This window comes from Pseudochaenichthys georgianus, chromosome 5 (assembly GCF_902827115.2).
Source record: "Pseudochaenichthys georgianus chromosome 5, fPseGeo1.2, whole genome shotgun sequence".
NCBI classification, from domain to species: Eukaryota; Metazoa; Chordata; class Actinopteri; order Perciformes; family Channichthyidae; genus Pseudochaenichthys; species Pseudochaenichthys georgianus.
In genome coordinates, this window is record NC_047507.1 from 21,673,480 (window position 1) to 21,685,994 (window position 12,515).

Genomic DNA, 12,515 nt, shown 5'->3' on the forward strand with positions numbered 1-12,515 from the left:
TCTTTTGACTGCTGTACATATGCCACTGTTGGTACTGCACCAACAAACTGCAGCTTGCTGGAGTGCTTCATATTTAAAAAGTATATATTTTGTACATAAACACTGTTTTGGGTTTTTTGTGGGGTTTGGGCCACAAGTATCTCGTCCATTTTTAAAGTTTTATTATGCAATATCAATGTTCACACAGAAAATATCAGTCAGAAACACATTTTCAGCAAAGGTTTGTTTTATTCGTTTTTCTGAAATCACTCGTTCATCTTAAGAAACTTCTAGACTGGGATAACCTCTATCCTCGGCCAAATGAGGCTCTACAAACTGTCAGTAAAGTCAAATGAAATGACAAAGGGAAATATTGCAATACGAACAAATCCTTTTGAAATCACACAGTCAATAAAACCCAAAATAAAACATGACCTTTATGTTCATGACCAGAGAGCAAGAAGCGAGTGGAGTGACCTGTGGAAATCCTGGAGTCAGTATTTCTGTAATTCTAGCTGATGTGTTTTTGCCAATCAAGGCTCAGCGAAATCAGAAACATAATGAAAAGTCAATGCTGCAAGTCAAAATAATTGATTCAGACAACACAGTACTGATTGGTTAAGACAACTCAAAAGCATCGGGAACAAAAAAGCTGCTTCCACCCTTGTGATGAAGCAAACTGGATTAAGTCCATCTCCATGAAGGGAGACAGAAAAAGGAATTGTTTCACATGCATTCAGCATTCCACAATCATTGCATTTCAGCAGACTGTCACAGGAAAATTATCATACCCCTGATACAGAGGCCAGTATTCCCTTCACCTCTACATGACCTCTGGGACGGCCCTGTCTGAAGCACTAGGACACCATGACAGGGTGAAGTGAGGGCAACACTGGTCAAGACTGGACCATCTTTTTATGGGGATCGAAGACATACCGCTTAAAATGCAAGTGAATGCTGACCGGCTGAGAATCAGTTTTGGGCTCCTCTTCATTTGCTGCTCCTCCTTTGCTCCCACCCTTCCCTTTCTTCTTAGAGGTGGAGGATAACAACTGCTTGGTTTCTGGGCTGAGACCCTCTGAAGAAAAGATAAACAGGCAGGTCACGTAAAAAGGTTGATTACACAAAAAACAAATCCCCATATGTAATACATCTAGATTATAACTGTCCTACACTATGTGCAGCATTTAGGCCATCTCTGTGCGTATCTCTGATGCTTGATACTGATATTTTCTTCCCCGTTATGTGTGCAGAGGCTAGGCGCTGTATCAGTGGAGCCTGTTCAGTGTGCTGACCTCGAGTTCAACTGATGCCTTCATCCTCCTGATGTAACGGATGAAAATGTGCAGAGGTCTCCTCAAATATCTGCGTTAGTCTGGCTCCTCCTGACTCTCCTCCTCCTCCTCCTCCTCCTCCTCCTTCTCAGCCCCGCTGAGCTGTTCACCTCTATGCCATCACACTCTCTTGTCTTTGTTTTGCACACGGAAAGTTAGAAATGTTAGACTCCTTTACACACTGGCTGTTTGACGTGACGCACAATGGCGCCAGCATTCTTCTTATCGTTATGCCAATGTGAGGGTTGTTATGGTTTCCGCGCAGACAGAAATCTCTTCTTGTTATCTACCATCAGCTGACAATGTCCGCTTACCACCACGGAACACACTCACACACCCAAACTTAAAGGTGGGGTAGGTAAGTTTCAGAAACCGGCTCGAGATACACTTTTTGTTATATTCCATGGAATGCTCTTAACATCCCGATAGCAATGAATATCTTAAGTGCTTTGACAAAAAATCCATAAAAAAATGTCATCTGTGGAACCCGTAATACTGTAAAAAGTACCGGCTAAACGGATTGGATTGCCGCCCTGTCTGTCAGCCTTCCATCTCGTGCACGCACAAATGTATCTCGTGCCCTCATTGGGCGTGCATGGCAGCAGTACTTTAATGACTCGCCAGCAACAGGCGGCCACTTTCACCAGTCTGCTGACGCCATGTGCGCGTTCATGTGTGAGGAGGAGGTGCTCTGTAAGGAAGTCTGAAGGAAGGGGCGGATTCTTTTCGGCTGTGTACTTTCAAACTTTTACTGCACTCGAGCCGGTTTCTGAAACTTACCTACCCCACCTTTAAATGATGCGTGTTCAGATACAAGTGATAACAAGTTCACCTTTACACGTTTGTCCTCAAATAAATTACTTAATACAGGGTTCATACACTTTTTCACCAATGATTTTCAATGACTTTCCATAACCGTTACCTAATTTTCCATGACCAAAGAAATTACTCTTTTCTCAGCGGTACCACTGAAAATGGTTTATTTTAACATGGAACAGGAAAATAAGGTCTGCATATGAAACATGTTGTGCCTATCGAAAACAAATCAAATAGTTTACTAGCTTCTACACGCTAAAGCCACTAAAATCTCTCACCAGCAAAATACCTCGACAGTTAAATGCCATTTTACGTTTCATTACTATACGATACAGTATTTATTATCATTATAGTATTACTATTTCGGCGATTAGCTAAAATATTAATTATATTTGATGCAACTTTAGTTACATTTCCATGACTTTTCCAAAACTTTGGGAAAAATATTTAGTTTTTAATGACCGTAAGAACCCTGTTAATATTTATATATAGAAATGTCTCAGTTTTCTTTCATAACAAGAATACTTTTCATATTTAAAAAGGGAACGGGACTCTGCCTAAAGCTTGATAATCAAGTTAAGTGCATTTGTAGCATTGATCATTTGATTAGAGGCACACTCAAGGCAGTGTCCAAAATATACGATGGTTATAAAATGGCGCTGATTACTTAAGTGGCCAAGTTGGCAGCAGGTTTATTTTGGAGGAGCAATTTCATACCAGGTTTAAAACAGAGAAGAGGAGGGCCTGATAATCTTACTGTCCCTGTAAATCCAGAGACAGAAGATTGCCAAACACAATCTAAATCTATCTTCTCTAATGTGCAGATTTACAGATTTCTTTATTTAATTTTTTGGGTCAAACAATGGTAATGGTATCCCCTGAAGCTGAAGGAAATGTTGGTGAACATTTGTGGACCAAACCATTTTAATTGAATAATAGAGAAAACCAGAAATAATGCAGATATGAGCAGAGTGACAGAAAATCAAGTAAGTCTGCATGAAAGCCTTCAACCTTATGTAAGCATCCTTATTAAAAGACTGAAAGTAAAAGAGAATTGGATAGAGCAACGGGAAGTCAACAGAAACGGGTACTGACAATCAGCAACAAGTCATGCAAAGACAAATATGTATTTATATTTAAAAGGAAAAGCAGAGTTGCAACATGTACATACATTTGAGAAGTAAATAAATTGTAAAGCTTTAAAAATGTCTAATTGCCAGAAAGCAAAACGTCAGAGTTAAAATGCCAGCAGTAAAGGTTAGCTGCACCTAAGACATTATAACATTGACGTTGGTGAAAAGTATTGTAGGATATTAGATATATTGCCATCATTTCACCTATTTTTGCCCCAAAAGGGAGAAACTATGAGGTGTTATGTTTATATAGTGTTGGGCGATATGAGAGGAAGTACTGTGAATAAATGTGTCCACCAGATCAGGCAACACAGTTTCCACAGGGGTATCTATTGTCGCATGATTTCTAAATCTTGCTGATTCACGATGTAACGTGGGTTGAGCAGACATGAGAGCAAAGAGAGGTTGATACAGAGCAGGAGGAGACATCGCACCCAACTCATGATGAGGAGGAACTCTACTACCAGACACACACTGTAGTGTCTTTGACAGTGCGTTCAGAAATAAAGATAGAGCATATCCTGTTACACATTGTGTGAGTTTTAAACTGCACGTTGTAACGTCAGGTTGTTATTTATTTGTAGTTAACGTTACATTCTGTAGCACTGGAAATTATACCTTGTTTTCAGGAAGCCCAAATCTAAAATCCCTAAATATTTGAGTGTTGTCTTATGTAAGCTGGTTTTTTTTGTTTGTTTTATATTGAACGTCCATAAAAACAAAGTAGAAAATATGTTTGTTAAATGAATGTACAGAATAATAAGGCTACTACATTGTGATATGTGACATCTGTAACCTGACATAAAAAAGTATGTTCACGTTTTTGTCAAATCGACTCACCCCATGTTCATGTGTGACGATGCGTGTTAGTATGTTTAAGACTTTTGAGTATGTGAGTCAGTGAAAAGGATGTAGGTGAGGTTCTCTTTCTAGATGTTTTTGTTTTCTCTTCCCTCCCGGTGCGGAGCAGTGGGTCCGAAGCAACAGAAGGTAAAACAAACACGGAACAGACTTCCCCCGGAACACGAGGCAATCCCCGGAGGAATTCTGGGAATGTGGCTCAGGATGTCGGGCCTACCACTCTTACCGCATCCTGAAAAGCTGTCCGCAGAGCCCCCAACGTCCAAGGAAAGATAGAGAAAGTGCTCTCGGTGGGAGTCTTGATGAAGAGGGAGGCTATGCAACATCACCAAAGTCACAGGAGATTGATTCGCCTGACTCCGCCTGCATTGAACAGTGTCAGGCGCTACAGTAGTGGGATTGGTGGTGTCAAGTCTCACCTGAGGTCGTTCTTACCTTGCACTCGAATCTTGAACTTCCCGCTCTGTCCAAACCCACCCTCGATGACACCAGTCTCGCCCGTTGACAGTGTGACCTTTAACCCGATGAAGAGCTGGAGGTTGGTCTCCTTCTTGAACAGGTTGCGGCCAATCACAGTGTACTCATCGGTCACCTGAACACAACAGAGAGGAAGAGCGCTCCGTGAGCTGCAGGACTAATGACAGTGATTAGAAGCACTTGGTGTGGAAGCATGTGATCTAATCAGGGCTGTGAAAATGTCAGGATGTGCTTTAGTTTGATCTCATATTTCCTTCCTCTAATCTGGGTCTTGTGGGTTGTCATGATTTCACTGTGTCAGCATGGCGGAGTGAGGAAGAAGAGCTGATCTTCAGTCCTGTGTCCTCATCAACTGCACCACTCGCCGCAAGCCGCATTCCTCGAAGCTCGCCGCCTGGATGTCTGGCATCCTCTCTTTCATCCCCCCTGCACATTTTATGCTATATTTGTTTGTATTTCTTTCTTATCATCCATCACTAAGTCGATTTTACCCGCCACTAATCTGATAACATGAGGGCACCGCTCTGTCTCCGACTCACCCCCTCGCGCCGGCTCTTCCTCTCTCTACTGCCTAACCCTCATTCATTCTTGAACATTTGACCCCGACATCCCTCAAGCATGACTGATGCGCTGATAAAAAAAAAATACTGTTGCTGTTAAATGTCCAACAGACCGTATGACTTGTGACTGTATGAGCCCGTCATATCTCAACAATGCCAGCAATGTGTTCTTTTACTCAAAGTCTAGAAACATAACTGGCTCTTTCTGAGAGACATATGAAGTACACATGTAACTTACTTTACATGACCGAGGACTGACCTCTTCTCACACGCTGTTTGACTCCTGAGTCACTGACTGGAGCTGTCAACAGTCTGAGGTGCTAACAGCAGGAAACTAGTTCACACACTTGACCCCTGACCTGAGTCTGACCCTGCACGAGGGCGCACAGAAAACCTTAACTGTACAGTGCAGTATGACGAGTCATTACAAAAACATAAACTGGGAGGAGTTAGAGAGTTATAACACATTGAAAAACTCTTATATCTTATGTTGATTTCCAGAAGAAAACAACAGCATTAGATTAGATGAGACATGGATCGGTATGAACTGGAGACAGCAGTAAAACAAGAACAACAAATTACAACGGCGTGTGTAAGAGAGAGAGAAAACGCTGAGTCTGATGGACTCACTCACACAGGCATGTGGGTATTCCTGATACCGCCGCTCAGGTGTGTCCAAACAGTGCCAACGTCTAACCGCTAGACAGGACGAGTGGCGTCAGTCTGCCACCCACGCACACCTCTGTGTCACAGCATCTGCTAAGGCATGCATACACATTCATGCCTCAAACACTGATCACAAGGGCGGTGTGTTGTTTGGGTGCCTGTTTGTGCAATAGGGGCTCTGTCTGAGAGGCACGCTCCATTGACGCCAGCAATGACAAACATCCAAAGAAGAACCAGAGCACTACAAGGTGATAGAAAGGGGCACGGGCAACACTCCGGGGTAAGGAGAGAGGACAGTAAGGAAAAAAAACATTTAAATAAACGTCTGAGAGTTCAACTCACCCGTTCCAGCTGGCCCTCCTTGTGTTTGGTCTTGTAGATGTGCAGGCGAGGCAGGGCAGACTCGGCATAGCCTTTATCTTTAAACCCGTGGAGGAGACGGCCTTGGAAGGCCAAGCGGCATGCATTGGCGTGGATGTCTGTGTCCAGCTTTGAGCCAATCACCAGGCAGAGTAAGGGGCATGTGACTGGCCGCTCAAACTCCAACAGGGCCCATTGCTCTGGGTCACACCCTGGACTCGCCTCTCCCTGAGCGATGACATATTCATCCTGGTGGAAGTACTCCCTCTCGAAGGTGAAGGGTGTATCCAGCGGGCAGGGCTTTGATGGAGGTTGGTTAGTGACTGAGGGGGGCTCTGAGGCACCCAGGGGTGGCAAGCCAAAGAAGGTAACCCTCGCCATGACTGTCTCATGACCCACGGTGATGTGGAACTTGGCTCGGGTGGATAGAGAGCCCTTGAAGTAGCCGATCTTCCTCACAGAGATGAGAGCTGCATAGAGGGTGCGCAGGGACCCCGGGGTGCACACCACACCCCGCTCTAACAGTTTGGGGTCAAACTGTGTCACGCACACACCCACGCGATCCCCCTGCATGGCCCCCGACACCGGTCTCCGAAACATCTGCACCGACTTTATCTTCTTGGTCACCTGATGTCAGAGAGCATAGAAATATAATAAATAATCATATTTTTCATAATCAACACACAGATTTCCAACAAAACTCAGAGAAAGATTTAAAGTAGGTTACATTAAAGCTGCTAAATGTGCAAGTGTTTTTCTGTTCTTTTTGGTTTGAATTCTTTATATTTTCAAAAAAGTAGAAACTGTATCATGGAATTCCGCATAAGATTAAATAACTGAATAACAGTTATACTTTCAATGAAGACCACATCTCTTTAGAGTGGATTAACGTGCATGTATTATGCTTTTTGATTACACTGCATCTACGGTGCAACACATCCATTGTCAAAAAATAAATACATATTGATGCATCAATAATAATGCATGCTTAATCATAATGTTTCATTGTTAGAGGCGGGTAAAGAGCGATGTATTTTCATTAATTTAAAAGCATTTATGCTGCATCATCAGTGACTATTGTGTGTCTTCTTTAGCAATAAAACCCTTAAAAAAGGGACAGCTCACCCTTAAATTACATATTCATATTTTTCTCTAATGTATTTGTGGGTGCTTTGAACCAATGTACTTCTAACAAGTGAAAGCAGACCTGCACGGCCGGTATTTCAAACCCTGCAACTCACATCAACAACAAAATGTTGATCCTGTGAACTGTACCTTTAATGTATACAAATGAAATAATCAATCATTATAGAAAAGCAAGTTTAACAATCTGTATTTGTTCCTTTTCTTACTTTGCATGTATCGTATTGATTCTTTATACCTTAAAGATACATTTCTAAAGTAGAACCGTATACCATTTACCACCAACAATCAAATGAAATGATGAGTTTAAACATTATTAGAGATGCATCAATATGTACTATACTGTTGTAGTTAACACATACAATGATACTTATGATACTGCATAGACTAATATTATAAAATATGTTATATTTATTTATTAATTTTATCAGTTGTATTCCACTCATGGCAATTATTATAAAACAAAACATTGGACACTTGAAGCAGTTTTTTTTGTAGACCATGAGTAATGACGTTCATAGAAAGTGATATGAAAGTATCTCCACTGTACAGAGATGTTTTATAATATATTTAAAGGAAAAGGGGTTTTGAAATTAAATGCACATACTTAAGTTTACACCTAATTAAATATGGACCGCTAGCAGTTAAGCTACGGTACTTCTTTCTTTAAAATATCACAGAACTACATTTCAAAATACTGCATTGCCCATAAATGCACATATTGTTTTGATCAAATTGGTCTTTAAAAATATATTTATATCAAGTTTTGTTAACTTAATTAAAGATAGTGATGTTTTTTTTACTGTACATCCACAAACCTTGTTACGAATGAACGATTTAAAGTTATCTGTCCTGCTACATGTTTATCGTTCCAACTATGACTTGGGTATTTGGCATACCAAAACATTTTCTGTTTGTTTTTGCTGTCCATCAAACACTGACCAACACAGCGGTATCTGCACAGGTTAAGGCTCCCTATCAAATGACTGCTAGTTTAGCCATTTGCTGCCACCTAGAGGTGAACATGAAAACTGCAGACAGTTTTCTGAGCCTGGCTGATGGTGTGCATCTGCTCTGAATTACCAAACTCCTGGGCCGCCAACCCCCCCCAGTCCCCTCATCCTCTCCTCACATTAAACTGACACATCCTCTGCACCCACTCGGACACCCCTCCCTCAGTCTGCCCACTTCCACTCAACTCCTCAACTTCCGAATCTCTGTGGTTTATGGAAAGAATTTCTAGCACTCAGTTACCTGCTTGTAAATATCAGAGATTCAGAATGAATGTCCAAGTTTTATAAACATACCTTTAGTGCTGGGATTTCCACAGTGTCATTGATGGCCAGCGACCCCTGCAGGATGGTGCCTGTCATGACTGTTCCCTGACCACGGATAGAGAAGCAATGGTCCACAGCCATCAGGAGGTCACCTTTGGGGTCTCTCTGGGGGAGGTACGTCTGTTTCTTCAAAAGCTGATACAGACCACCAAGAGGGCAAGAAGAAAAATATATTTGATCACACAAAAGATAACCACTGTCATTATTCTGCAAGGGTACACGATTTTAAATGTTTTTTCTTTATTTTAGTTTGGGTTCTTTAGTATCATTTCCTAAAGAGAATATGAATATATTATATATGATATATAAAACAACAAATACAGTGATTAACAGTTTGCCTTTAACCTCCGCCATTTTTTACTTTCAGTGTTTACTTTGTTGATTGAACAAATAATCTATTATGTTTTTTCCTCTGAGGATTTTCTTAAGCATTGTATCACCAATTGACAATGACATCTGACTCGCAGCACTTGTTCTTAAGTGCATAAGTGAGAACTTATGTGCACTTTTGAGCTAAATTAGTAACAATGGAGGGGGACCAGTGTGTTTCCGGACTTTACCTCTATTAACTCTGGCACTGCTTGTGGCTCCTCTGTGTCAGGAGCCTCCGGGCCCCCAGGCTTCGCTGCCACAGCAATCACTGGACATTCCTTAAATCTGGCCAACAGAAAAACAGTTGTATTGAAAATATTTCATGCTTTGATGTTGAAGTAATGGATAAAGTTTCTTTGAATAAGAAACAAGTGGGTCTGACAGACAGACACTGGAATGCAGGCAGGGAGACAGAATGTGTAATGAGTGAGGAAGTCTGACAGAGATTCAGTCCTGCCGGCCACCGGGAGTACGCGGGATGCCATAACCCACACTTCCACAGAATTCCCCACCATATTATTAAACTTGCATAAATGCAGACCTGGTGTTCTCCAGGGTTTTGTGCAGCCTCTTGGTCATTTTCTCAATGGCACTCTGTCTTTTGTTGGGAGGCAGCAGGTCGATCTTGTTGAGAACAACCACCATGCGAGGGCAGGTCAGTTCTCCTATCAGCAGACACTCTGCAGTCTGAGTCTGCACGCCTTTCACCACGTCCACCACCAGCATCATCAGGTCAATGATTTGGGCACCTAGAGAAGGCAGAAAAAATGAAAAATGAAAAAACAATAATCAATAGGATGTAAGATATAACTGTCTTGGAAGAAAAGCCGCAAGCAACTCTGAAAAGATGTAGGAACTGTGAGTAGAGACTATGAAGCCGACAACAGCAATATAAACAGGAATGGATATAGATACCTAAAAATAACAGTTGAACAAGAAGAGAAATTAGGGGAGGGGTGCACTGAAGCAAAGAGATGAAAAAGGCTAGAGGGTTGAAACCAGAGCTGCAGCTCACTTGGTTGTCTTTCCTTTCCCTGGCACACTCTCTTTCCTGTGTTCTCCTCTTTTCTCTCCTTCTATTTGGCTCCCTCTCTTTCCTGTGCTCTCCCCACTTGGGACAGAAGGGGAAGTTTAATGCATACCCCAATCCCCACACTTTCCTTCCTCCCTAATCTACAGCATGTGCCACCCCACTGGCTCATCGATTTCATTTAGAATGTGTGCAACCCTGCACAGCAGTATGTATTAAGTGCATTTAGTCTGATTTATTACCATGACTTTGACTTATATCAGAGTCTGTGTATATTACACTCTTTAGGTTTTAATAAGTCTGCTTAGAGAAAGCAGGTAATAGAGAAAGTGTCCCTCTGAGTTTGCGTGCTCATTTATCTGCTCTTGAACCCAGTGTAGTTTAGGGCTGCTCAATTATTCATCTTTTAATCGCAATTACGAGTTTGGCTTGCAACGATTGTGAAAACAACACTATCGAAATAAAACGATTATTTATTTATATTTTATTTATTTTTCAGTTGAATTATACTTAAAGTTCAGGGTAATCAACTGTTAAAAACATACTGTTCACATTTTTTTTTTTCAATAAATGGATGTTTTCAAAGTAAATGGATAATCGTGATATCAATTATTGACCCAAATAATCGAGATTATGATTTTTGCCATAATCGAGCAGCCCTTATTTCTAACAATCCCAACATCTAAGTCAATATAGCAGGATCAACCCAGAGGCTGGAAGAGAAAATACTCCCTCTGCTGGATAGGTTCATGTGTGTGTGATAACAGTGAGGAGGATGTCTAAGCACAATGCTACTGTCACCATGACTGCAGCATTTATTAGACGAACACAGACATTGGACATTTGTATTATTTTATGTTCTACTATGATCTGTGATTGACACACTGGTACTTATACGTAATACGAAAAAAGTTTAGGTGAACTTTATAACCTTCACAAAATGTAAAATGTATGTGTTAGGGCTGTTGTGTTGGACTGCATTCGTGTGTACTTAATATACAGTGTGTGGAACTGTGTGTGGAGGGTGAGGTATGGTTGCTGTGGCCTCAGCTTGTACTATATACCACTAGTATCGGTCACCATATCGTGACTTTATCCTATTTGTTTACCATTCTTTTATTTGCTGTCATTAGCAGTCTTGATGGAAGTAGTTAGATGTTTGACTTTAGTGAAACTGAATACCACACGGTGTACTCTGTTGTAAAAAAAGTCCTGCATTGAAAATATAATTTAAGTAGAAGTTTGTAAAAATGTACTAATGTACTTAAAGACTTCAAAGTAAAGGTGGTCAATGTAGAACACAATGAAAATAGTATGTTCTGTTAAACAGCTGGTCGATTATATGACTAATTGTTTCAACTCTACTGGTTTACGATGTAGGTAGTGTAGTTGAATGTACAACAACATCGTAATCTATAAACTAACTAGTAACAAAGTAGAAGTATAAAGTAGAATTGAAATAAAAGGATCAAGTAAAGCACCATACATGTGTACTGTACAGTTCTTGTGTGACTGCACATAGTTACATCCCACAACATGAGTGACATCTAGCACCAACACACTTGCAGAGAATTCAGAGAGCTCACCCCCAATGATAGTCCGAATAAGAGAGGCGTGTCCCGGACAATCCACCAGGGTAAACTGCAGATTGTCATACTGCTTCTGGCCTTCGCTGTCCCGCAGGTGGTCGGGAAGCTCCACCGTGAAGGAGGAGAAGCCGAGGTCAAGCGTGATGCCTCTCTCCCGGGACTGCGGGTTCTTGTCGAAGGCAGCCGTGGAGGCGGTGCTGCTCAGCGACCTGGCGAGCGATGTCTTCCCGCTGTCGACATGTCCGAGAACCCCAACGTTGAAATTCAACGTTTTTGTCCGACTGTCAGCCGACTCTGACATTTCTACACCAGTTGGATGTAATGTTAACCGGCTTGCGAATGTGGTTTACTTCGAGCTGGACCTTGAACTCGGCTCCAGCGTAAACTGAGTTATTTGCTGTCTTTTCATTTGTTGACACACATAAAACACCTTCAACAACACGCTTTTGTAATAAGTATTGGCTTACAAAACATATACAGCTATAAAAAAGACTTTAAAGTTACTATAGCATTCAAACACATGAGATAAACGTCTTCCTCGTTGTCAGTGCTCTCCGTACTCGAGACAACATGCTGAAGCGGAACGGTTGTGTTCAGGAGCAAACAAATATAAAACAGCGGTTAACTGACCTGACATAAAATACACTTCATTAAAACGTCGATGTACAATTTCAATGGTGAGATTGAATCCTCTCTATCAATAAGTTCTGCATTCATTCGAGACTCTTATTTACACTTTGACAAGTTTCTAGCTGTTTCTACTACGACAAAAGCAAGTGAAACACAAGCGGAAATGAAAATGTCGATGACAATGATTGGCGTGGATTACAGCCAATAAATGTGTCGCGTCAGCAGACA

The 12,515-nt window shown here is 41.4% G+C and overlaps 1 protein-coding gene across 1 annotated transcript; it reads right to left on the minus strand.

The window, feature by feature from the left end:
- Positions 1-208: 208 nt before the first annotated feature.
- Positions 209-12,444, minus strand: eefsec (eukaryotic elongation factor, selenocysteine-tRNA-specific). The gene is made up of 7 exons (XM_034082240.1): positions 11,655-12,444; positions 9,580-9,787; positions 9,227-9,323; positions 8,637-8,801; positions 6,169-6,813; positions 4,559-4,715; positions 209-1,057 (listed from the first exon to the last, which is right to left on the minus strand). Exons 1-7 carry the CDS (start codon positions 11,956-11,958, stop codon positions 876-878), a joined length of 1,758 nt encoding a protein of 585 aa, XP_033938131.1. The 5' UTR covers positions 11,959-12,444; the 3' UTR covers positions 209-875.
- Between the last annotated feature and the right edge of the window lie 71 nt (positions 12,445-12,515).

Bases quoted from the DNA above. Each gene is read 5' to 3' on its own strand.
- eefsec (XM_034082240.1), bottom strand. From the start codon at position 11,958: ATGTCAGAGTCGGCTGACAGTCGGACAAAAACGTTGAATTTCAACGTT. The intron at 8,802-9,226 runs GTAAAGTCCGGA...GGTCTGTATCAG, and splicing joins CAGTGCCAGAGTTAATAGAG to CTTTTGAAGAAACAGACGTA. The intron at 4,716-6,168 runs GTGAGTTGAACT...TGTTGTGTTCAG, and splicing joins AGGAGGGCCAGCTGGAACGG to GTGACCGATGAGTACACTGT.